Here is a 25,283-nt window from a genome sequence, read left to right as displayed (position 1 = left end):
ACAGAGACAGAAGAGGCAGCGCGGTCACTTACGTTTCTTAGAGAAGAGTTTCGTTCTCTGTCCAATAGGGCTCAGCTTGTATTCGTTTTCCTCACAGTTGCAGTCTTCACTTTTCCTGCTGTAATACTTGGGCATGAGATTGGAGAGCCCCTTGCTGCTGCTCGCAGCTGCCAGGTGAGCCACCCCTTTGCACTTGTGCAGCTTGAGCTTCCCGCTGGCATCTTCTATACACTGCCATTTCTGTAAGTTACATTTGGTTGTTAGAACACTGCCACCATGCCACAGACAGGATACAAAGAGACAGACAGAGCTAGTCATTAGCGAAAACTATCTTTCAATACTGTGCCCATCACTGCAGTCGCTGAGGGTCTTACCAAAAGTATAAAGCTCCATATAAGTGTATCTGCAAAAGGCTGGGTCTGTAGCAACATCTGAACAAATGCAAAAGTACAACATGTCTGCAACACAGGTTTACCAGACTCACCAAAAAGCTAAAAACAGCCCAGGATAAATCGCCACTTCGTTAAATTATCTACACTCAAAATACACTGGTTGTTGCAACCTTCTCATTTTCAACGCATATCTTCTTTATTCTGTTTTTGCATTTGATTTTGCTTGTACGCAAGCTTTTTGGGTGAGTAGAATGAAGGGAGTTGCCATATTTTCTATGCACTTTATTTAGCTTGAGGACAGTTGGCTTATTACTGTAATGTAACAAAACAATCACAGTTATAAATCAAAGATTTAGAAGTCTTTTTTAACTGGCCAGTTGCCTTCCATACGATTGTCCTTTACACCTGGAATGCACAGTCTATCAGGTCTGGCAGAGGGACTCCCTAATTTCTAGCCTGCTGCCCGTTTCCTTGTGGACTTTACACAAAATAACCCACAACAGGGAGACCAGTCCCAGAAATGAGAGAACAAATCTTGGGACCGTGGCAATGGAGGAGCGAAGTTTAGTCCCAACTTTAAAAGACTGGCAAGTTATTTCCTTTAATGCTCTCCCTTCCTACGAATCACAGCATTCTCCAGCCTGACAGAATACTACTTCATCAGTCCAGGAGGGCAACCTGTGTGTAATCATAGCCCCACCCCACACAATACAAGGGGAGAAGCAACTTATTTGAGACCTCCACCTCCCTTCCCACAGTCTATGCACCTGTGGATATGTCTACACTACAAAAAAAAAAAATCCTGAGGCACCGAATCTCAGAGCCTAGGCCAATAGTCTTGGGCTTGTAGGGCTTAAAATATCAATGTAGATGTTCCCGCTTGGGCTACAGCCTGGATTCCAAGTTTGACGGATTCAGAGCCCAAGTAGGAACATTTACACTGCTATTTTTAGTTCCACAGCCGAAGCCCCCTGAACCCAAGTCAACTGAGATAGGACACAGACGGTTTTTCTTTGCAGTGTAGGCACACCCTGACCAAGCATGTATCTCAGTAGCTTTTTAAGGAATACTTCTCTCAGACCTCTGGCACTGGAGGAAGATCATGAAAACGTGTTCAACTGCACCTTTTAGGCTTGATCTACCTCCCACTGAAGTCAATGGAGCTGGGCTGGACAACCATAAAGTGAGAGCCATAATTTCCACCCAAGACGGATACAATCTCATGCCATCCAATCTCTATTTAAGCCCTTGTGTATTTTCAAATTGTAAAAAATTGACCTGTAGAGCCTTTTGGTACCACTGAATTAGGTATCGGGGGAGGGGGGGGGAAATACAACAAACTTGCAATAAAGCAAAAGAAAAGGGCTCATTTTTAAAACATGGAAAGGTGTCTGTTACTGTCCCAAATCTACCATCACTGGAAAACCCCCATTCATCTTGTAGTTTTTCTTGAGAAAAATTCCACTTTTTCTCTATTACAGGTTCTCTAGATCTGAGCCTCCAGGCCTCACCAGAACTTTGGGACATTTTCAAAAGGAACAACAAACAAAAAACAACCCACAAACCAGCAGCAGCTCTCAAGTGAAAGAATATTCTACAACCAACTTGCCGCTCTATGAGGAAGAATAACTCAGTTCCCACAGAGAGATGCTTCTGGAGCTTGGGAACAAAGCTTTCATTTTCCTTTGAAATTTATACCACTATTTGCACAACAGCGAAGCAGAAAACAGCAACCCAGTGCTTGTATTGCAGAGGCAGTTTAAAGAAAAGGAGTACTTGTGGCACCTTAGTTTAGAGATCTTGCACAGTCCTGGCCAACCAGAGCTTGTTTCTCCACATTCAACATATGCTTTAATTTTTTTTTTTTTTTTTTTTTTTTTTAAGAGTTCAAGACTTTGTTGCATGTCTGGTGGACTGGGAGCTACGGACTCCTGAATTGTAATTATGGCCTGGACACAGACACCTTTTGTGGATTTGGACAAGTTGTGTGTGTGTCCTAGGCCCCAGTCTTACTCAGATTTACGCACCTGCTTAGCATTAAGCACATGTAGAATCCCATGGGACTCCTCAGATTTGAAAGTTAGGCATTTGCAGGGTTGGGTCCTTAGTTTCCTCCTCTGTTAAAGTGGGATAAATTTACCTTCCAGGGTGTGTGAGGAAAAAAGCTCTGAAGATTAAATCACCAGGTAAGTATTTTTAAAATTACTTAATGTGATAAAATGTAACTACCCGAGTTTAAATTAAGAAATCTGTTTGCTTAATACCAGCTCTTATATTGGAGAAAGCTATATTTTTGAATAATTTTGATTCATCTGAACCTTGTTTTGGAAAATATACAGACCAGCTACATTTCCTGCTTAGTAGAACTCAGCCATAGAAAAATGATGTATCAGTAAAGAGAGCCTTTTTCATAGATTCAGCAATGAGGAAGTTAATATGACAAGATGGTAACTGCTGTATATAAGTGCCCCAATACAATTTATTCTCTTCTTCCTTCATCTCTCATCAAGAAAGCAAGAAATGCCCAACTTTCTCCTTCCATGTGAACTGGGAGAATTACATTAATTTGGTGCATTTAAAAATCTTCACAGAGGAGTTCTGAGCTGTTGTGAAAGTCACTGGAAGGCTTTGTTACAAAAGCATGTTTGTAATCAATAGGCCTATCTGCTGAATAAATGCACAAAGATACTGAGCAAAACTCTTTAGAAACATACATTGGACAATTGCACCAAAGAGAGAAGTTCAGAACAAACCAGAAATGCTCAGAAATAGTTTACTTCTATTTTTTCCAAAGATGTGTGTGCGTACTCAGGGGCATGCTCCCCATGGATCCTGCAATGCACCCTGAGCCTGCTTCTAAGCATTAACACCCATTTTGTCAAGGAATAATAGCAGCTGCCATCATTCCTGTCTGCTGTAGAGCACGTTCACACTGAGGGAAATGAGTACAACTTTCTGTATTTGAGTGGAGGGCGATTTAAACAATTCAAACTACCCAAAGAGCGCCAGGTGCCCTGACAATTAATTAGGCTCACAGTCACAAATGATGACCACCCAGCAACAAAATATAATGATTTACAAATAATGGGTTAATGCAGCTAGCCAATAAATCCAAGCAGCAAAACACCTCCTTTTACCACTCCCTCTTTTTTGTCTTCATGAGGAAAAATCCGGCATGTTCTTAACTCATATGACCTAACTCATGGTAACTAACATCTTAAAAACCTTACTGAAGATGGGCAGTTTGTAGTTTTAACCAACATTAGCAGGTCATTGTGAACACTAGGCTCCCCTACAGTCTATCCCAACCTGCTGTGCAGGAGCCTAAGGTTTACAATGACCTGATACTTGTTAACCCTGCAAACTGACCTGTCTTCACTAGGATTTTAAGCTCACGTTACTTACTAGGAGTTAGTTAACGTGAGGTCAGTGAGGGTGCACTCCCACAGAACACACATTCAAATAAGAGGCTTTTGCAGTGTGGCCTGAAAGCCATCAAGTTAACAACTCTTCATACTTCTCATTTCATATTGCTCTAGTAGAGGAATTCCTATTGTCCACATAGGGCAACAGTGCCAGTTAACCAGCTCCGTCGGTGCCCACTGCCACCTATTTAGCTAGGCATACTCAAGTGCTCTCAGCCCCTCCCCGACATGTACTAATCACAGCAGTCATGATTTGGAGAAACCGAGCCCACAGTTGAATGGGCAACTTCAGTGTTATGGAAAAGTGATCCTAGAATATCCCTTCACAAAGGCCCAAAGTATCTCCTACACGTAGAAATAGCTGGGCACTAAAACACAAATCTAGCAGCAGATGTATAAGGAACAGATACTTTTCCTTGACGCATGCAGACAATAATGTCTTGGATTTCTTCAGTGAAGCTATCCTCTTTTAACATGTACGTAACCCCTACTGGCAGATGCATGTTGTATTTTGTATTCATATCAAGAAGTCTTAATTTCCATCCCATTCCCTACCACCATCAAGTGGTTTTGCATTATTGTGCTTCAGAGCTTTCCTGCCACTAGAGCAATTACAGGTGTTAATTCAAAGTCATTACTTGGGGCTCCAATCAGAAATAAATAACTGTGACCTTCACAGTAGGTTTTTTCATGCAGCTTGCTTATTTCCTCAGTGAATCTCTCTTTCAATTTACAATGTTTTTATTTTGGAAAAAGGGGCTGATCACGTGAGACTCTCCCTGAAGCCCATGGATTCCAGGACTAAGCCTCAAGTCAGCATTGTGTGTCTCAGGGGTTTCTTCTTTTGCTGAAGGAAGGGATGAAATCCCAGTAGGCAGTAAAGTGAAAAGTGCAGCTCCAGCTCTGATCAGTTAGATAGCCACAAGCCTTCCGCCCTGGTTGGTTGGACTAATCAGGATAATATGGCAAAATCCTCTGGCTAGACGGGAATGAGTCACCTAGTCCACCCTCCTGTGCAGGACTGATTTAATGATTCCTAAATCATGCACAATCCGTACAGCTCTAGTTTTCACTTGAATATCTCCAATGTAAGTAATTCTACAGCCTCTACTGGCACTTTGTTCTGTTGCCCAAGTGCTACCAAGCTTCCCCTAATACTTAAAATGAATTTTTCCTGCTCTCTCTCTTCTTCTGTGCTTGCTGATTGAAAATAATTGGTTTGTCTTGTGTACAGCATCTATTTAGATACTTGTTGACAGTTATCTCTTCCCTCAGCCATCTTTTCTCTAGACTGAACACGTCCAGTTCCTTAACCTTTCCTCACAGGTCTTATTTTCCAAACCTTTTATCTCTGTTGCTCTCCTGTGCACTCCCACCAGTTTCTCTATCAGCAAAGGATGAATCGAGTTTCCTTTCCTCCAAATCATCAGTACAGAAATAATACTTCCTGCTCTTCATTCCGTTTGGCTTCTATTCCCTTACACTGGTTGACAACTTGTGAAACTCCTGACCAGTAGCCTCTGAGCTCAAATTCAGCTTCATCAAGCACTGCATATAATTCAAACCTTAAAATTACAAGATGAATGAAGGGAAACTTACAGATAGGAAGATGAAATTTAGGATGCTTCTTGGCATAACAATGAAACAGCCGTTAGCTACAGTCAGCTATATCAACACATGACCATGAATGAAAATTTAACTCTGTCTGAACTTAAATATTGTCGTTCTATAATTAATTTATTAAGACTATTAGTATTTGTACTATGGTAATGTCAAGAAGCCCCAAATGCAACTGGCTCCCATTGAACTAGGTGCTGGACAAACACAATGAAGGAGAACCCCTAAGCAAAAGACCTTACAATCTAAATAGACAAGACCAAGGGTAGGAGAGGAAACAGGCAGAGGGAGGTGAGGTGGCATGTCTCAGGTCACACAGCAGGCAAGTGATGGAGCTGAGGTTAGAACCCTCATCGCCTGACTTTCAAGCTCAACGTGCTGTCCACTGCACCACACTGCTATTTGTGTCAGGGTATTTGGGTTTTGTTGTTGCTGAATTATATTGACTTCAGCCAGTAACTTGCTCCTGTTATCTTTACTGAAAGGGATTCAAAAACACATCCCATAATTAACAGGAGGTACAAATGTTATCTAGGTTCCATGAAGCAGTTAAGCTCAACAATAAAACCCAATACAAGTAATATAATGGTTATCAACAGAGGATATATCATTATGGGCTATTTCTGGCTAAACAGAAAAGATTCATAGACTTTAAGGTCAGAAGGGACCATCATGACTGTCTAGTCTGACCTCCTGCACATTGCAGGCCATAGAACCTCACCTACCGACTCCTGTAATAGACCCCTAACCTCCAGCTGAGTTAGTGAAGTCCTCAAATCATGGTTTAAAGACTTGGAGTTACAGAGAATTCATCATTTACACTAGTTTAAACCTGCAAGTGACCCGTGCCCCATGCTGCAGAGGAAGGCGATAAACCTCCAGGGTCTCTGCCAATCTGACCCGGGGGATAATTCCTCCCAACCCCACTAATCATATACTGCAATCAGAAATAGATAAATAATCCTTGAAAACAACATTTAGGAAATCTCTGTGATTTTAATTTTCAATAAGGGACTGGAAACAATCAACAATGCCTCATTATTTTTAATGTCTGAACAAATTATTTCTGGTTTTAATCACATATTAAGGTCCAGATCCTATGAGGCATTGAGCACCATGGATCTCGGAAACTCTTCAGAGGAGATTCCGGCTGGCTTGATAGCTCACTTGGTCGCACATGCCATACTGCTACAGATGCTAGATTCCTGAGTAACTTCCAGGATTCATCTCCGCGAGCCAGAGCATCACAAAGGCAGACAAATAGATGCCTTACTGTGTATACTCTTTCCAGCTACTGAAGGAGAGTGTTGTGCACTATGGTCCAGTTCCCAAGTCTAGCCAAGATGTGCTCTGCCCAGGGTGCAGGAACCACCGGACAGAGGGAAAAAGGGAGGTCTAAGCCACCTTTCTACTTCCCTAATCCTGGGGCCAGTCAGGGGCCAGTTCAGCCTCCAACATAATAATTATGCTGACAGGAATAAAACCCTAGGGAGTGCTCTGCCAGCCATGGATCATCTTACTACAGCATGTTCTGGTCACCTTTATGCCACCTGAGTATTTCCTTACAATAGGCAGCGGTTCTCAAGCTGTGGGTCGGGACCCCATTTTAATGGGCTACCTTAGACTTTCTGGGGCCCAGGGCTGAAGCCAAAGCCTGGGGCCAAGCTGAAGCCCAAGCCCCACTGCCCGGGTCAAAGCCCACTGACTGGGGCTGAAACCCTTGGACTCAGACTTCAGTCCCCCCTCATGGGGTCGTATAGTAATTTTTGTTGTAAGAAGGGGGTCACGGTGCAATGAAGTTTGAGAACCTCTGCAAGAGGGGAATCTAAAGCACCCACTGCATAGCACAAAACAGCCAGAGGGAGGGATGAGCAACTAGCCTTCCACATGCAGAACTGTTATGTGGGAGGGAACTGGAGATGGACTCTAAATTCTCCTGGAGAAAACGGCAGTGCAAAAGGAAGCTTTTTAACCCTACACAAAGACATTTTGAGCCATAACAAGTAGCACAACAAAGAAAGAGCAGGGGATGAAGAGGAAATACTGCCAACTCAGACATCTGTTTTTCTTAGCAAATGGCTAAACACAATTATCCCACATCACATTATTTAAAAAGGAAATGTGCTATTTTTTAAAGGCATGGACTAGATTCACTCTAGTGATCTTCTAGCTGAGTGGGTGAAACACGCTAAGCAAATGTGTGTAATTACTCAAATGGAGTCCTTTGTGCAACTGTTATGATGATACTGAGGAGTTGCTGTGATTACTCCACAGAGCAATCCTGATATCATAATTGGCTTCCACAAAAGCATATTAATGCAGGCTGGTAGATAAAAGTGGGTCAGCTTCCGCTTACCAAGTCAATATAGAACGTAAGGCCGAATTGCAAAGAAGAGAAAGAAATTGTGTGTAAGCCATTAGGTGTTAGGATAAATGTGTTTTATTTCATGCGGGAAGGAAGAGCTCATCCCCCCTTTAGATCTCCGAATATGAATTCTGAATTGTTCTTTCATCTGGGGCTACAGTTGTCCTTTGTTGGATGTAACTAATGCAACACTAGCTGCAAAAGAAAACCTGGAAGGCTGCTACACACGTTCCCATAACACTCTGTGGGTATTTGCATTCACTAGTGTCAAGTCAACCCAACCCAACCTGACCCACCCCCAAGAGAGACTTTGTATCAAGGGTTTTAACAGCACAAATGGTCTCAGTGCCCTCTTATTAACCTGATTACAGTTCAAGGAGAATTTTGTAAGGGGGAGAAATGACTTAACAGTTCAGGGTTGCAGGGACTGGCGGGAAGTGCTGTTTGTAGTGATGGTAGCTGTGTATACAAAGGAGAATTATAAGCTCTCCACTTTGCATTCAACACTCTCCTTACCTCCCCTCCATCCAGATCTCCATCCTCCTCCTCTTGTACGCCTCCTGCCTCGTCCTGATGATCTGCTTGTGCCTCTCTTCTAGCTTTTCTTTTGTCTCCTTCTCCTACTCAAGACTTCCTACCAGCTTTCCTACTATCCTCTGTGCTTGGAGCATCTCTCTTATTAACAGCCTGGTCCAAAACTCAGTGAAAGACTCCCAATGACTTCAGTGGGCTTTGGCCAAGGCCCTAATCCTGACCAAGCTATATCCTCCATCCTTTATAATAGGATCTGAAAAAATCCACCTATTCTATGAAGCACTCTGGCTACTAGGAGCTGCTTAGTATTAAATGCCCTCAACCTCTCGTTGGGAATCCACCTTATGGGACCAGGACCATGGGCGTATCTACATGAGCATTTAGTTCACAACAAGCTGGGGTGTGAATCTATCCAGCACTAGCCTGCTGTGGACTCACTGTCCATGTGGACCCTGCTGCCACACACTAACAATTCATTAGTTTGCTTTGATCTAGTCCTCTTCACTTTGATCTAGTCCCAGATCAAAGACGACTGGATCAAAGCAAACTAAATGAATGGTTAATGCACGGCAGCAGGGTCCACATGGACAGCTGGTCTGCAGCAAGCTAGTACTGGGTAGATTCACACCCCAGCTTGCTGCAAACTAATTGTTTGTGTAGAAGAGCCCTGTGTTTGTACTGTAACTACTGCACCTACACTTTAAACTTCTCAGGACTGGGATTTGTTATGCATTTGGCATATTTTACCTATCGTGTAGGGCTGTCTAGATCAACAGCCCCAAACAAATAATAATATGCCCCCTTCAAGGTTTGTCTTGCTTCATTCTGAAGTCATTTAGATGCACCCATATTTAGGGACAAATTCTGCCCATAGACAACACATTCATCTCCCATTGCACTTTCTGTCTAGACAGAGCACTAGGGCGTGTTCTCTATAGCAAGGGCTAACTGGATTGAAATTCCCTGGGGAAAGCATCCCAGGGTCTAAAAGACTTGGCTGTCAGGCAATTTTTCCTGATGTCCAACTTAATTTCTCTTTTGCTCAATATCATCCCATTACTTCCAATTACATCTTACTGAAATGCAGAAAACAATTATTTTCCTTCCATCTCCCAGTATCACACCTCTCCTCTCAATTTACCAAGAATTCTGGGTAGAGATCTGACCCCTTTTCTCACTTTTGCTTGATGTCAGAAGTATTTTACTATTCACAAAAATGTAAGTGTGTGCACATGCATATGTGTTACCGTACAGAGACTGACCACCCCCCCCCCCAAGGACCGTGACATGCAGTAATTTCAGGGAAAAAAGCCCTGCATGCAGCTATGTAACCTCTTACAAGGAGACAGTTCCAGTGTCTATCTGAACCTATGTGAAAAATCTTGACCCTTCAATCCCTACTACAAAGTTCCAAGCCACAGGGAAGAGAATAGTATAAGAAAGAAGTTGAAACAGCCCTCGCAGGATACATAGTGATGGGAACAGAACAGATAAGTTTCCCCAGAAACTTTGTAACAGAAATAGCTAACATTTCCTCTGACTTCTTCAAGAGCCTGACAACTTTAAATATCTACTGTTTGTTCCTATTCATGTGGAGTGCCAGCTCAAAAGAAATGATGGCAATAATCCGCTGCACCAAAGTTCATACCAGTGAGACTTCAGTACTTTGGACTTTGAAAAAGAGAGGAATATGACCTCTCGTGCAGTTAGACCTAAAAATAAAGCCACAGGAGGAAAAGGAAGCCTGGAAAATCAGCTCTGGGAAAGGTTCTTACTGAACGTGTCTGATCATCTGAGTCAGATCCAAACAGCTGGGAAACTGTGGGTCAATTCACAGGTGCACTGAGCATAAGATTGGTGCAGCTGGCAGTAGGGCAGGAGGTGGCTAAGGGTGGCTTTACACTACATTTTACTGTCCTTCCTGATCCTAGGACTGCCCCCTGGCACAAGTTAAAGCATCCACAGGGCTGATGTAACATGTACCAACTCATACTGGCCCCCTAGTGGCCATTACTCGGGTGAAACTTACTAAACCTGTTACTAGAAACAGTGCATCCTAGCCCTGGGAGCACCCCCTTCTGGCTTCCACACCAGGAGGAATCCTATTTAGGACAGGCTTGTGGTACCTTTGCACCACTCTGTGGGCACAAAGCAACTTTATATGGGGCTGAGGATATGCCTTCTGTTCCTAGTGGTATACTATAATCATTTGCCGAGCTTCTCCTATGTAATTTGGGTCTGGGCCGTGGACATTTTCATATTTGTATAGCAGAGCTACGTAACAGTCATAGAAACCACAGACACAATTGACCAATCAGACAGCTAAGCGTTCATTCTCACACACAGTTAACACATGCAGTCGTGGTAACTGTGTATGCAAACTATGGTTTTCATTGTATATTTGTATTAGTGACAGGGGCACATGGAACTCAGATTAGAATTTATGTTAGTATATTTAAATTCAAATAATTAGAAAAATACATACGAGATCATAGCAAAGGGACCTATGTACATTTGGAATAATTTTTCCTGTGGTGCTCAATGTGAATTCTCAACACTAATGTATCTTGAACTTCATTCCGTTTGGGGAACAGAACGTTAAAATAATCAAGGCCGTTCTTTTACAGTAGCTGGGAATCGATACATAGGCACCTGAATAAGCAATTTCCTGACTGCCAGTCAATCTCATAAATGCTGTAATACAGTTCTGAGCAAAGGCCACAAAAATGAGTCACTTGATTTATAAGCCGGCATTGAGAATGAGGTGAAGGACGTTATCACAGTTTGCAAGTGGTGTTAAACTTAGCTCTTGATCTAACTTCTTGCACTGTGTGCTAAATATGCCTCACCTGCCCAAGCTGTTCACAGGCGGTCTGATACTCGGCTCGCTGGCAGAGGTCTTTCACACGCTGATATTTGGGCAGGAAGTTTTCTTCCTGAGCATCCACCTTCTCATTCTCTCTCTTATGCAGTAATTTACTGGAGGGGAAGAAACAGTGCATTCCATTAAGACTCATTTGAAATACTACACAGGGTCTGCCGGAGTGGCTCAGACCATCCCTGTCGGTGTCCTGCGTCTCCCAGTGGCCAAAATCTAATGCTCCAGAAGCAACTGAATCCACTCCACTTCTCCCATTTGCTTTGAAAATGCACCAGGCTACTAGAGCTATCCTGCAAATGTGGGAAGGTGAGACCATGCTGCCTCCTCAAGTGGGAGATTTGATTAACCCAGTAAGAGCATACATAACTACAAGAGTTAACAGAGCTGGGTGCACGGAAGAACCCTAAAATCAGAATATCCCCACACTTTGTGGAAGGAGGAGTTTCAAAATCCAGACCCCAAACGCAGAGCAGAAGCTTGGTTCATGCCTCTCTCTAGCTAGGAGTGTTAATAAAATGATGCAGTCCTTTCAAACACCCAGCTGACCACAAAAGCCTGATTTGCAGAGGTACTGTTTCACTGCAAGGTGGGTGCAGGGAATCCATACAAGGCGACCATACCCTCCTGGGTACCATGGAGCTACACTCTGCAAGTGCTAGGTGTACATCCTTGTACGTGAACACAGAAGTTGGGGGCAGGACCGATGTGGGGGCAGGGCTAGTCGATCTGCAACTAGGAAGATCAATCATCTTACACCCTCTTTGCATGCAGGGTGTGGGATATCAGTCATGGAGCTGCTCCCACTCTGTGGCTTGCAGGGAGGGAGGAGGGCAAGGATTCATTCCTCTTCACCCCAGAACTGGCACCAAACCCCTCTATGCACAGCACACTTATGCCGGCTGTGTGCAGGGACCAGGGCTAGCACAAAGCCACCATACAGTCTCTCCTATCATAGACTCATTGGCATTAGGTGTATGACAGCAATGCCACTAACATTGCAGGGATGTGATCATAGCTATGGGCTTTCACAGGAGGCTCCAGCCATGCAGGATTCTCCTATTTAGAGCAACTTGGCTCTGTGATTAACTCTTTCCTTACCCTCTCTCCACAAGGAATGAGTCTCTCCACACCTTCATCTTTTTTTTAAAATGGAACCTATAAAAACAAAATTCTCATGAAAACCAGCCTCTCCTCCCTTCCTCCCCCAGAAACACAACCCACTTCTCCCGCAGGAACGTGTAACTGTACAAAACAGACAGATGTGTGTCATCAGTGCTAATCACGAAGGAATGTGTGACGGATTTGTTCTCATGGGAACAAAATCCACAATGGAGCCACAGACTATTGTCACGGTTTCTATACAAAAACCACTGAGGCACTGACAGATTAAGTGATTTGCCCAAGGTCACAAAGGAAGTGTGTAATTAAATTTAGATTTTCTGGATCCCAGGTCAGTGCCTTACTTGCAAAACCAACCTCCTGCCCTGACGAAAGCCCTTTCCTTACCCAAATGCTTTCCTCCACCACAAGCGCACATTTCCCCACTCCCTCTCTCCTCCTCCAGTTGCTTTTTCCTCAGACTATTGTCTGTCACAAGCACCCATGTGAATCTTCTCCCCCAGCTTTTTCAGGTGGAGGTGTTGAGGGTATGTCTCAGAAAATAATTATGTATTTCCAATATAACGATATCAACAACACAGAATCTGACTTTATATAAAGCATCAATGTATGATTACTTTTTACAGTTTAAACAATAATAAAGGCTTTGTTTAAAAGACATAGCTATAAATGATGCTACAGACACATTTAAAATCTGTAACTCATGCAAAACAGAAATATCCCCATGACCAAAGGCCAGTTCACACTCACACACATTATATTTTGCTATCAGAAAGGCAAATACTATATAGCTAATAGATTGATCTGGCCAACTAAAAAACTGAAGTCAGTTAAATAGCGCTGAACAGGTCTGTAGATTTTTCTGTGAAACGTGTCTAGTCTATATCTGTAATTCATTTGGTTTCCTCTTAAATTTATCTGCAGATGGCTGAACACAGACACACAGATACACACAGAGACACAAACTTCTTTTCTTTACCTATTAACTGGTCTGTCAGAATCCAGAAGTTTTAGAATGGATTTACCATCCATGTCAGGTGGAATGTCCAAGCCTGCAATATCTAGAATTGTAGGAGCAAGATCAATGTTCAATACAATGTGAGGATTCCTGAAAGAAATATATAAAGACCCTGCTTAGAGAATCTTTGTGGAAATTGTGAACTACCATCTTAACCCCAGCCCCTCCACAGAGGATATGGGATCTGAAAAAAAGCTTAATCTGTGACATCAGCACAGAACAAAGGGAAATATTATCCAATCAAGTCGGGGTATTGAAACGGATTAACATATACAATATTACAATATTTAAATTACCCCCAGATGCATAACCCCAAGAGAGTGTGAAGATTTAGTTCTAAAGCAAAAGCATTTCAGACTGAATATGAAAAAAGGTTTATAAGGCAAAATAAGTTAATGAGTAAAAGGAAGGGTTCAACACTATTCTGAAATGTGAAAAAGCACATAACTAATTCTTAGAGAATTAATGTGTAAGTTGTCTAAGGTGATGATTTTATTAAAAATAAAGCCTGGCAAATAGAACACATTTTGTCTATTTCAACATATATCACAAAAACAAATATCTGGGCCTATGGCACCAAAATGTTTGTTACACAGAAAGAGTGGAGAGAAGAAATATCCTGTCTCACTACCCAAAAGGAACAGCTAAAGGGTTGGTTATTATAATTAAGAGTGTGTGAGAGGGAGGGAGAGACAAAAGATAGATAAGATGGAGGCAAAAGGAAAATACAGCAGAATAACTCCAACTGTGAAATGTAATAGCAGAGTCATCCTATATACCAGCCTCTCCATTCCGCAAAGTACTGATACAGCCAGGCATCCAGTGTCACTAGGGCAGTTAAACTATTTAGTAATGTACCCCTTCATCTCACTCCAAAAGCAGATTGAAAAGAGTTACAAAGGGATCTCACTAAACTGGGAGACTGGGCAACAAACTGGCAGATGAAATTCAATGTTGATAAATGCAAAGTAAAGCATATTGTGTTCATCCTGGATTTGAGGGGTGCATGTACCCCAGAATGTGATTAAGCCAATTGCAATCATATTATGTACACTCAGCCACCATGAATTAATAAAATAGAACACCACATAGTTAATGGTTAATTTAAAAGCAGGGTTTCTGGAGGCAAGGTCAAAACCAGCTGCAGTTTCCGCTCAACAGACTGGGAGGAGGGAAGAGAAAAAGTCAACAATTGAGACTGAAAGAGGATAAGTGGACAAGAACCTTGAATTTGGGTGCCTTTGATATAAAAGTTTATTATGACTAAGATTGTTAGGAATGTTTGTTGATAAATAGTTTATTGAAAGGTAGGAAAAGTGATGACCCAGTAGGGGTCACTATGATTTTTGTGTTTTGTAATAGTTAGTTATAAAAAGGACTAGATAATATAGTGTGCTTTGGAGAAGTCCTCTGAAGCTATCCTAAGAGACACTTTTTTCGACACCTTTTCTCCCCGGCGGGTAAGCAACTGGCCATTGCAGACCTGCTGTCAATTACTCAATACCGTCCCAGAATTTAGATAAATATATGGGATGTTCTAAACCTACTGCATGCATCTGTGTGTGCTTAAATCTAATAAACTGTAGTTTTAGATAAGAGCACGCTTACTTGTTCCCATTAAGTCATTCCTGACATCCCTTGGAGTGAAACAGTTAAGATACCACTGCTGTGGGTTCTGAAAACCCTGGGTAACAACTGGAAAACAATCCCAATTGTTCATACAAGATGATGGGGTCTAAATTAGCTGTTACCACTCAAGAAAGAGATCTTTGAATAACTGTGGAAAACACCTGCTCAACGTGCAGTGGCAGTCCAAAAAGCTAATAAAGTTAGGAACTATTAGAAAACCGATAGATAAGACAAAAAATATCATAATGCCGTTATATAAATCCATGGTACGCCTACACCTTGAATACTGCATTTAGTTCTGGTTGCCCCATTTCAAAAAAATGTATCTTAGAATTGGAAAAGGTCCAGAGAAGGGCAACAAAAATGACAAGGGGGATGGAACAGCTTCCGTGTGAGGAGAGATTAAAAAGACTGGGAGTGGTCAGCTTGGAAAAGAGACTATTAAGGGGGGATGTGATCAAGGTCTAAAAATCATGACTGGAGTGGAGAAAGTGAATTGGGATGTGCTATTTACCCCTTCACATAACACAAGAACCAGGGGTCACCCAGTGAAATTAATAGGCAGCGGGTTTAAAACAAACAAAAGGAACTACTAGTTCACAAACTGCACAGTCAACCTGTGGAACTCGTTACCAGAGGATGTTGCGAAGGTCAAAACTATAACCGGGTTCAAAAAAGAATTAGGTAAGTTCATGGAGGAGAGGTCCATCAATGGCTATTAGCTAACATGGGCAGGGACACAGCCCCATGCTCTGGGTGTCCTAAGCCTCAAACTTCCAGAAGCTGGGAGTGGCCAACAGGGGATGCATCATTCGATAATCGTGCTGTTCTGATCATTTCCTCTAAAGCAGCTGGCACTGACCACGGTCGGAAGACCGTGTACTGGGCTAGATCCAGTATAGCCGTTCTTAGGTTCTTACTTTCAACCTGGTTCTGTAGGCATCACTAGAGTGCTTCTCACTAACTGAATGGTGCCACACCTCAGAAAATAAACTTTTATTTTAAATACATTTAAGACCCACTTTTGTTACAATTACAATATCATGAAAGCATGTACTGTTTGCTGCTTTCCCATCATTTCTTATTCTTATGTACACTTGGCATCACTTTAAAAAAATAAATGGAGAGACTACAAAAAAGTGGAAAAAAAGCAAAAATGCTTTTATGCAGAAAATTTATTTTTGTGACTTTGAGGACCAGGAATTGCTGTCCCCATGCTTTGCAGACAAAATACAATAAGGATAGTACCATAAAGGCAGCTACAAGGCTTGGAGTAGATTTCTAGCTTAAAATAAAGGACAGCAGAACCTTGATAATTCACACGAGTGAATGAGAGACCACTTGAGAATTACTGAATTTTGAGAGTTAGCAAAAGAAAAGACAATGACAAGAGTAAGGATGTTGCATTTGTTCATTTTCTTGATACATGTCATTTTATATTAATTACTAGTAAATATTGTGTAGGATACTTGGTGGTAGTAATGAAGGCTTAGTAATGACACCTTGCTACAGTGACTGCTATTAAACTTTGCTGATAAGGGAGGGGAGAGAATGCAATTATGTTGTAAAAAATAATATGTATTCATTAGCAAAGTGTAGATTAAAAAAGTTCTACTATATATGGAAATACAGGCTCAATGACAGCATCAATTTCCTATCTAATACAGCCTCTCTCCATGGGACTTCATTTTTCTCTTTTAGGGGGATGAACTCTGCTCTATTAAGTCTTTTCAGTGTCTGATTCCTGTGTTCCTAATAAAAATATTTTCCATCATCAAAAGGTATTCAAACAGAAAACCCAATGGGAAGAAGGTTCTGTGAAGTGTCATTCACTGGTGATTTAAAATGCATCTGTATCACCAGACTAAAAGGAAGTTCAAAAGGAAATAGCAGTATTAAGACTGAGGCAAGCCACATATCCTCCCCCCTTCCTACCTAATTATCAGAGCCAAAGGCAGCTTCAAGACATACTAACCCTACTACCTAGATAACCTATTGTGGAGCCCAGTATAACACAATAAAGGGTCCTCCCCTGGAATGGTAAGGAAAGGGCTTAATAGTAGAGAGGAAGTGGTGCCAGCTAACATCCCAATGTATGTAAGCAGCAGTGTGCTGAGGCCTGCCCTGTTTAATGTGGAAAAAGGCTGCGCAATCTTAACACAGCCAACTCTCCAGTCAATGCTCCAAGTGATACAGGGCTTGGCTTCCTCTATCTATCTTATGGTTTTTACACCCCATCCTCCAGCACTGTACTATCTAAGCACCTTACACATATAATCAACAGCAAAGTCCCTAACGCACTTCATGGAGTCTCTGGATCCTCATCTCTCATTTCATACCCACTCTTCTTCCTGTGCTTTACATTCTTCTCAAGCCTGTCTCCCCTAACTGCTCCTTTGGTCTCCTCCCCACACTCATGGCCTCACACCTCTTCCTTCATACCATCTCAAAAGCTTGGAAGAGCTTTCTATTTCCCCATTCATCCTCCCCTCCTTCGTTACAGCAGGGGAACAACTGGGAGGGGGGAAGGGAGAACCCCACCTTAGCTACTGACCGGAGCTGGAAATTTGACCCAGCCACCCCACCCTGATGGAAGGGCAGCTGGTCCAAATGCCCTCCACCTTTGCAGTCCTTCCAGCATCCCCAGAGAGAAGTGGAGCGGGGGCACCAGAATGCCCAGTCAGCAGGGGGAGGGGGGCGGAGATTGGATTTGGGCTTTTGGTGATTCCTGGGGGAGCAGAGATGTAGAAGGCGAATGGGATCTGGGGCTCCCAGAACAGCCTGGCCCCTGGTGGGGATGGTGCTCTTCAGTCTGAACAGCTCCTTGGGTAAATGCTCTGTACAGGGAGGAGAGCTCAGAGCTGGGTGCGGGGCAGTGGTGGTGGGGAGAGAAGAGCATGTGGCTGAGAGTGGAAGCAACGTGCAAGAGCTTAGGCCTGGGAGCAAAAGGGGGAACACTAGAGACTGGGCATGGGGGCAGTGGGGAAAGGGTGTGGTGGGGAAGAGCTCTGGTCCCCTTCCTTATGCAAATTGTGGTTGTGACCCTGCTCCACAGACATATCACTCCACCAGATCTCTTCTTAAAACCCATTTCTTTCACAGAGTTGTCTGCCTAGCACCTCTGAAAATCAGGCCACTGTGTTGCTATTGAAGTACTAACTTTCAAATAATCTCTAAATTATACTAGGAGCTCTTTGGGACAGGGACCACGCACAACTACTGCAGAAATAAGTAATAATTCCATGTCAAGGAATTTTGGCATGACACCTAGAATATTTAAAACTTTCTTACCTTTTTTCTCATACTATGAATTAATCAGCAAACTAAATAAAACCTTTAAGATATTTTTAAAGAGACTTGCTACTCTATTACATTCTTAATATTAGTTGCTTATAGCATTTCCTCTGTAGTAGAAGGGAAAAAAACTTGTGGGAGGAAGATTTTATATGTGGTAATTATGCTAAAACATGCACATTGATATAAATAAAAGGCAGAAAATTATGACACTCTGTCCCAAAATATTACTTCAGTGAAAATATCTGCTATTAAAATAATTGCTTAGAAAGTATATTTACATAATTTCTTAGCTGATCAAAGCTACCTTTTTAATTAACAGTCATATGCTGCATTCTCGTGTGTCATGGACAAACAGCTTAACTGTGTAATCCCAAAGGATAAACAAAGGAAAAGTTTCTGTAGAGGTCATATATGGAAAATATTACGTTCATTTTTCTTTACAAGCTGCAACAGGAGAGCATAGTGATTCTATTCTATCAATTAATTAATCTCTGATAACTATCTACAGTGGCAGTGAACATATAAAATAAGGCTACCTGGCAAACATCATGGCCTAGAAACTGACTGAAATGAACAGAAGAAATGACTAGGCATTTCCATGCAATATCACACCGAACTTGGACTGGATGTCAGCCAAAGGGCTACACAGCGACTTGGACCACTCACCTGGGCAAGGGACCAGAGTTTGTAAAAACCCGGTTATATACTAGAATGGGCTACCGGTCCTTGAATCATGTAGGAGGTGACCAGGGAGTGGATGAGGAAGGGCAGAACCTTCCATCTCCCCACTCACACGCCAGTGCAGCTGAGAGAGTGCAGGGGATGTCAATTCACAGTTGGTACAGACAACAGCAAATTACTACATCCACAGGGCAAGAAGGAAGCAGGAGAGGGACTGCGATGCAGGAATTTCTCTTAGGCCAGGTCTACACTAGGAGCGCTTTGCCAGTAGACAGTACTATAAGTTATACTAGTAAAAGTGTACAGTTTCGCTGGTATGGCTGCATCAATACTTGGGGCTTTTGTTGGCACAACTGCACCTTCAGGATCACACCTGACTGACTGACATAGCTATGCCTGCAGAAATGGAGACCTAGCCTTTGAGTCACAATGCCTCCTTGGGCAGTGCAGTTTCTGAGCTACCCAATGATCAGGGATGTGCCTAATGTCACAATCTCTTATGTCCATGCAAAGCTCGCATTGGTGTACTCAAAGGAAGTGAACTACACACTCCCCTAACTATCCAGCCCAATGAGCTGACAAAAAACAAAGGTTCTATCTTTCTTTGTCTCAAATTCAGCACATTTTTAAATCTGATTGCACAGTTGTACTTCATTGCATGTGTTTTTAAGCCCCTGGTACAAGGCCACTGACGTCACATTCCTGTGCATATCAATCATGATTATCAGACCAATAAACCAAAAGCAATTCAGGAGCTGAAAAACAAAGACTTACAAGGAGCCGGCCTCCACATTCGGACCTCGCACATAAAAAGGAACTCGGATATCAAACTCATAAGGCATGGACTTCCCTTTCACCAGTCCAAACTGCCCAATATGATAGCCATGGTCTGCTGTATATATTATATAGGTATTGTCTAGTTCACCTGTTTCAACCAATGTATTATAAATCTGAAAAAAAAGAACATTTTTGCACTAAATAACAGTATAAATAATATTTGAAATAATTCTGTGCATAAAAGTGTACACATATATACCGTATAACAGAGTTGGATGTTCTTAACTAGGAAATCCCAATAGACATCCAAGCACCCTCACTAAGCAACTATCCTGATTAAAAGAAGAAGCCATTTTCTTTGAAAGAACCATCTATAAATACTTAAAATGCAGTAGAATAATACTTTACTGAATGAAAATAGCGACTACACATTTCAGGACAGACTTTCAAAAAGCTCAGTTCCTATGTAGGGATCTAATTTGAGTTGACAGATTTTCAAAAGTACTTTGCACCTGACATTTTCCATTGGAAATTTCAAACTCTGGCCACTTATTTAGATGCCTAATTGGGAGCTGTTGCATACTGAGCTCTTTTGAAATTCTAGCCCTTTATCTTCTTTAAATTTGTATTTGGCAAACTTTCTTAACAAAATGACACCATTTAGAATTTCACACCTATTTAATACTTGGTTAAATGCCACTCGACCATTCAAATGAGTCCCATTTACATAGAATGTTTGCAAACTCTCCCAACTAAACAGCAGATACTGCCATTCACTCTTGCTATCTGGTAAAGTAAGTGTTTCAACCTTAACTCTGAATCCTATTGTTCTTAGGGGGGTTAAATGGGCCTCTTTAAGTGAATACGGAAGTGTATCAATGCACAGCAGTAATGACCGGTTATCACCTGATGTTTCATCTTCAAGGTTTAGTCAGTTTCTATCATCTCATGAGGATTTAGCAATGTGGTTCTACAGCAGATTTTCTGTATGGTAATATCACTCCCTGTCCCGCACGTGAGAACTGTTATTAGAAAATATGGGCCAGATTCTGTTCTCAAACTTGTGTGTATCAGGAAAAATTGCACTGGAGTCAAGGTAGTTTCATCAGTGTGAACCCAGAGTAAATGAAGTCAGACCAGTATAGTATGTGATAATATGGACAAAATGTTAAAGATAAAATGTGACTCCCTTTTTGAGATGTAGCCTGAATCAATGTGTCTGATGTTCCATGAGGAAATGGTATAGACTCACATAATGACAAATTCATATAAACGTTTTGACTGCAATCTGTTTAAATAAGCCACAGTGACCTCTTAGAGCCACTGGTATCTGCCATGCGCTCAAAATACGAACAGACATTTTAAGGGATGTTAGGTACGTACAATTTCATTAAAAATTGTGGTTAAAACTACAAAAGATTAAGTTTCAGTCTGGAGTGAAATGTACACCCAGTAAAATCATCAGGAGTGAAACCACCTTGCTAACTAGCACACCCTGAATGCATTGGTGCTAGCAGGTGACTCTGTGACATGGCTTCTCTAAAACTGGTGTCTGACCCACCAAAGCATATTTGTTAGCAACCAGGAGCGAGCATATTTTCCTGGGTTATTATGCCCAATTAAGTATTAGTAATTATAATACATTACTAACAGATAAGTCTCATCCTTGCCTTATTGGACTCCCCTTATTGTTATCTTTTGTGGATAAGATTTCCAGGTGACATGAAGCAGTTGCTTCAAGATTAGCCTTTCTGCACTTTGAAATAAACCCATCCTTTCCCCACAGTAGCAGCCAGCTGATCCATGGGTTCCTTTTCAAGGCCCACTGACACACAGCTTGCACTGTGAGGTTTCTGGAATCTTATTGTTACACAATGCAGGCAATATAGAAAGTCTGCCTGTGTTTTTTAAAATATGTGTAATCAATGTGCCACTGTGGGCTAGACTCACAAAGGAACTTGGCTGTGGAAATGCTGTGTCACCATGCCTAACTTTTAGGCACTTAAAAAATCACAAAGCCTGAGTTAAGCACTTAGGTTCCCTGTACAATGAATGCGGAGAAACAGGCACCTCAGAATGGGATTCACAAAGCCAGCATGCGAGTCAGCTCCCCACCTAAGCTAGTCAACGAAAGATGCCAAGAGGGGGAGGGGGGAATGCATAAGCCACACCCCTCTCAGAGCGTTCAGTACCTAAATGGGGGGTGGAGGGGACAGGAGGAAGACGAGCTCCCCCATAACTTTCAGCCCAGTGGTTAGGGTACTCACCTGGGATCCAGCTCAAAGCCTCCCTCTGCCTGAGGGGAAGAAGGGATTTGAACAGGGCTGTACCACCTCTCATTTGAGTGCCCTACCCATTGAGCTGCAGGATATTCTGATGTGGGGCTCCTTCAGTCTTGGAAGTAAAAACTGTTCCACTTTGGATAAACAATTTAAAAAGTCATTGAAGGAGGGGGGCTAGATTCTGGGCGTCTCCCACCTCCCAAGTGAGTGCTCTAACCATAAGGCTGCAGAGTCAGTCTCAGGCTTGCCTGCTCTCTCTGGCCCCAGTGACTTGTTCATGATTTATTCACAATGAAACAATTCAACATGAGCAATTGAAGAAGCCCCACATCTGAGGTTTGCTGCCAGTGAGAGGGGTCTTTCTGAATCTCAGTGGGGCCTGATTCTGGGTTTATGCACCTAAAGTGGCAGCTGGGCACCTAAGTCCTTTTGAGATACTCTAGTTACTCAGGTTCCCCACCGATGTAACCCCATTAATTTTACTGGAACTTTTTGGACAAAGAGGCAGTAACGCAGAAGTGCACTATGCCTGCAGTTCGGATTATTAATTTCCAACTAGTACATGGTGAGAGTTGACGCTTTTTAATTCAAATCAAATTCATGCTTTACAATTTTTTTCCCCCCATGTTTCATTTTTCTTTCTTTAACTGGACAACAGTAGGTATCTGGAAACATTCTGCTAGCTTTTGGAATTTACATTATGTTCCTTTTTCACTTGGAACAACAATGCCACAAACCCAGAGAATCTGGGAGAGCTGTCAGTTCGGAGGTAGTGGTAAAAGAAGCCATGTTTAGCTTGGCAGTGCTTAGCTTATATGCAGAGTAGGAATATACTATTTTTTTTTAAATGCGCAAACATTTTGGAGTTTAACTCAAGAAACAAGTACCTGTTTGGCTTGAAAAAAGGACCACCAATCTTACCGTCTCCATGGAGTCATCCACAGACATGAGTGTCTGTAGGCGCTTTCTCTGTAGCATGTTCGTGAACTCCATGTGAATAGGTTTCATGGGACCCGTATACCTCATTATCCAGTGCTTGTCTGGGTTGGGAGCGTAGTTATAACTGGGAGTGCTAAGGAGCAATAAGGGAAACGGAGACCACCACATTATTATGAAAAAATAATAAACTAGTGCATGCCAATAAACTTTATTTGACCACCACTGCAAGACTAACTTTCTGTGGTATGTAAGAAAAATTACATTTGTAATTTCATTTATGCTTTATATGAAATGTGGGAGCATGGAAATAACTCTGTTGGAAGTAAAATCTTATTTGAAAGAGTAAATATACATTGTTTTTAACAGGTTTCAGAGTAGCAGCCGTATTAGTTTAACGGTATCCTCCAGACTAGTAGGGATACATTTCAATGCCACCAGATTAGCCTTAGAAGTCTACCACCATAATTGGGAAGCATTATTTGAACCAAGAACATATGCCCTTGAGTTTCCACTGATGTAACTGCTCCACTTTCATTTTGCTCATACTAACACAGGCTCTTACAGCGTGATCAGGCTCTTAATAATAAATGTCCAGCTTGCTGAAAAGATTCCACTAGATTATTTAACAATTGTGTTGAATTCAGCATGACCGGCCACGTTAATATTGCAGCACTCACATACCCAGGAGAGCACAGGTACCCTACCTGGTGGTATTAAATTGCATGTGAGCTCATGGCAAGCAGAAATGGATACAAAGCTGCATTTTAAAGACCTGCCCAAAAAAAAAAAAAAAAGCAGAGGTGGGGGGAAATGGGACTTGGGTACTTTCTAGCCTTAACTCTTCTGAGAGCATTAGAAACCTTCACATTACACTCTGATGAATGCACATTATGGAAAGAGAATTTAGGACCCTGACAAAGAAGTCAAGAGCTGGATTTGATGACCTTGTGAAGCATCAGTGCCCCTTTAATTCCTAATGATCTTGTAGTTCCATTAAAGTATCAGTGTTAACAATGAGCAGGGACATCATTGATGGTCCTTTATTTCATTTTGTTTGGGAGTTATGGAGCTTGCTTTTTTGTTCATAACTACATTGCTCCACGCTAACTGGAGCTAAAGCCCACAATGGACTTGCTTTTCTATATTATAATATGGTTGGTACGCTTTACGTATGTCTTTGTCTTACATTTTCAAGAGAAGCTATTGTTTTATTTATCTATCTTATCACCATTTAAGACTAAGGGCCCTTTTTTATTGTTTTTAAGCATTAGCTGGTACATTGGCTTGGTACAAACCATGCATAGTTTCACAAATAGAGATTTTTTTCACCCAAATGAAAGATTTCTTCAGATTTTTCTTTCTGTTCAAAATATTAGATCAGTGCTAATGTTTAACACGTCACAAGTTTCCTGTAAAACCCAAGATGGTGGCCTTGTGACAGCAAAGAGCTGCAGACTTTGCTCAAGTTACTTTCTAAATCCCAATATTCAATCTCCAGCTAATTATACCTACGTCTTGACAAAAGCCACTACTAGCCTTGTGCACACAACAGAGCAGCAGGGTAACTTAAATCATTAGGATAAATAATAGTAACATAAATTGAAAACTTTCCTCCTTGAAATGTACCCAGCGTATCTTTGAATGTCATTGGTGCTAAATGCTCCTAAAAGTTTAATTCACGTTTGAAATAAACATGAAAATAATAACTGGATTTCCACAATTTTTTCAATGGAAAGTTTTATGTGGGAGCCTATTTGAAAAATGCACTTAGACAGGGAAGCGAGCTTCTCTGTTTGGGGAAGAGAGGCTGCTCTGTTTATTCTCTGTGCATTGCTAATAGTCTCTTGAATTTCAGAATGTTGTTGTGGCTGAAATAATGACATTGCTCCTATGAATATGCTGACAGTTATGGAAACTGTTGCTATGTAATGCCTAGAATGGCAAACTCCTTTTCAGCTTGCTTTGTGATCTCCTGGCTGATTTGAAATCTCCTGCTGTTTAATCCACCTGAAGCCCATGATTTTCTTTGATTACTACAAATGTAACCCTCTTACACTTAACAGATTTATTTCTCTCCTAGCCAAATACACAAGATATAACATCCTTGGAAGCTGGACAAAATAACCCCTTCACATTCCATTCAAAAGGAGGGGGGTCAGGGATGGGGGGAAAGCTACCTTGATTGCTCTACAAATCCTGATTGTATTTGACCTTGGAAAACAGTCATGATAAAACATGTACTCTTTACAGAAATAAAATTAGAGGCCAATATGAAATTGCCCAGCTGTTCCATCCTGTTTAACTATCAGTCTAGGAGAAGAAAAGGG

At 41.8% G+C, this 25,283-nt stretch overlaps 1 protein-coding gene across 3 annotated transcripts in view; it reads right to left on the bottom strand.

Annotated features, from left to right (window-relative positions):
- The window catches only part of SULF2 (sulfatase 2), a 248,316-nt gene that overhangs the window by 39,622 nt on the left and 183,411 nt on the right, over window positions 1-25,283 (bottom strand). For all 3 annotated transcript variants that reach the window (XM_073309507.2, XM_078848175.1, XM_078848174.1), the window contains 6 exons: window positions 22,939-23,089; window positions 19,733-19,908; window positions 13,313-13,441; window positions 12,313-12,369; window positions 11,183-11,312; window positions 33-240 (listed from right to left, as the gene is read on the bottom strand). In XM_073309507.2, coding sequence (XP_073165608.1) covers window positions 33-240; window positions 11,183-11,312; window positions 12,313-12,369; window positions 13,313-13,441; window positions 19,733-19,908; window positions 22,939-23,089 — 851 coding nt within the window. The remainder of the gene's footprint in view (window positions 1-32; window positions 241-11,182; window positions 11,313-12,312; window positions 12,370-13,312; window positions 13,442-19,732; window positions 19,909-22,938; window positions 23,090-25,283) is intronic.

This window comes from Lepidochelys kempii, chromosome 13 (assembly GCF_965140285.1).
Source record: "Lepidochelys kempii isolate rLepKem1 chromosome 13, rLepKem1.hap1, whole genome shotgun sequence".
Taxonomy (NCBI): Eukaryota; Metazoa; Chordata; order Testudines; family Cheloniidae; genus Lepidochelys; species Lepidochelys kempii.
Note: the sequence above shows the minus strand (reverse complement) of the source record. Positions and strands in the feature narration are given on the sequence as shown.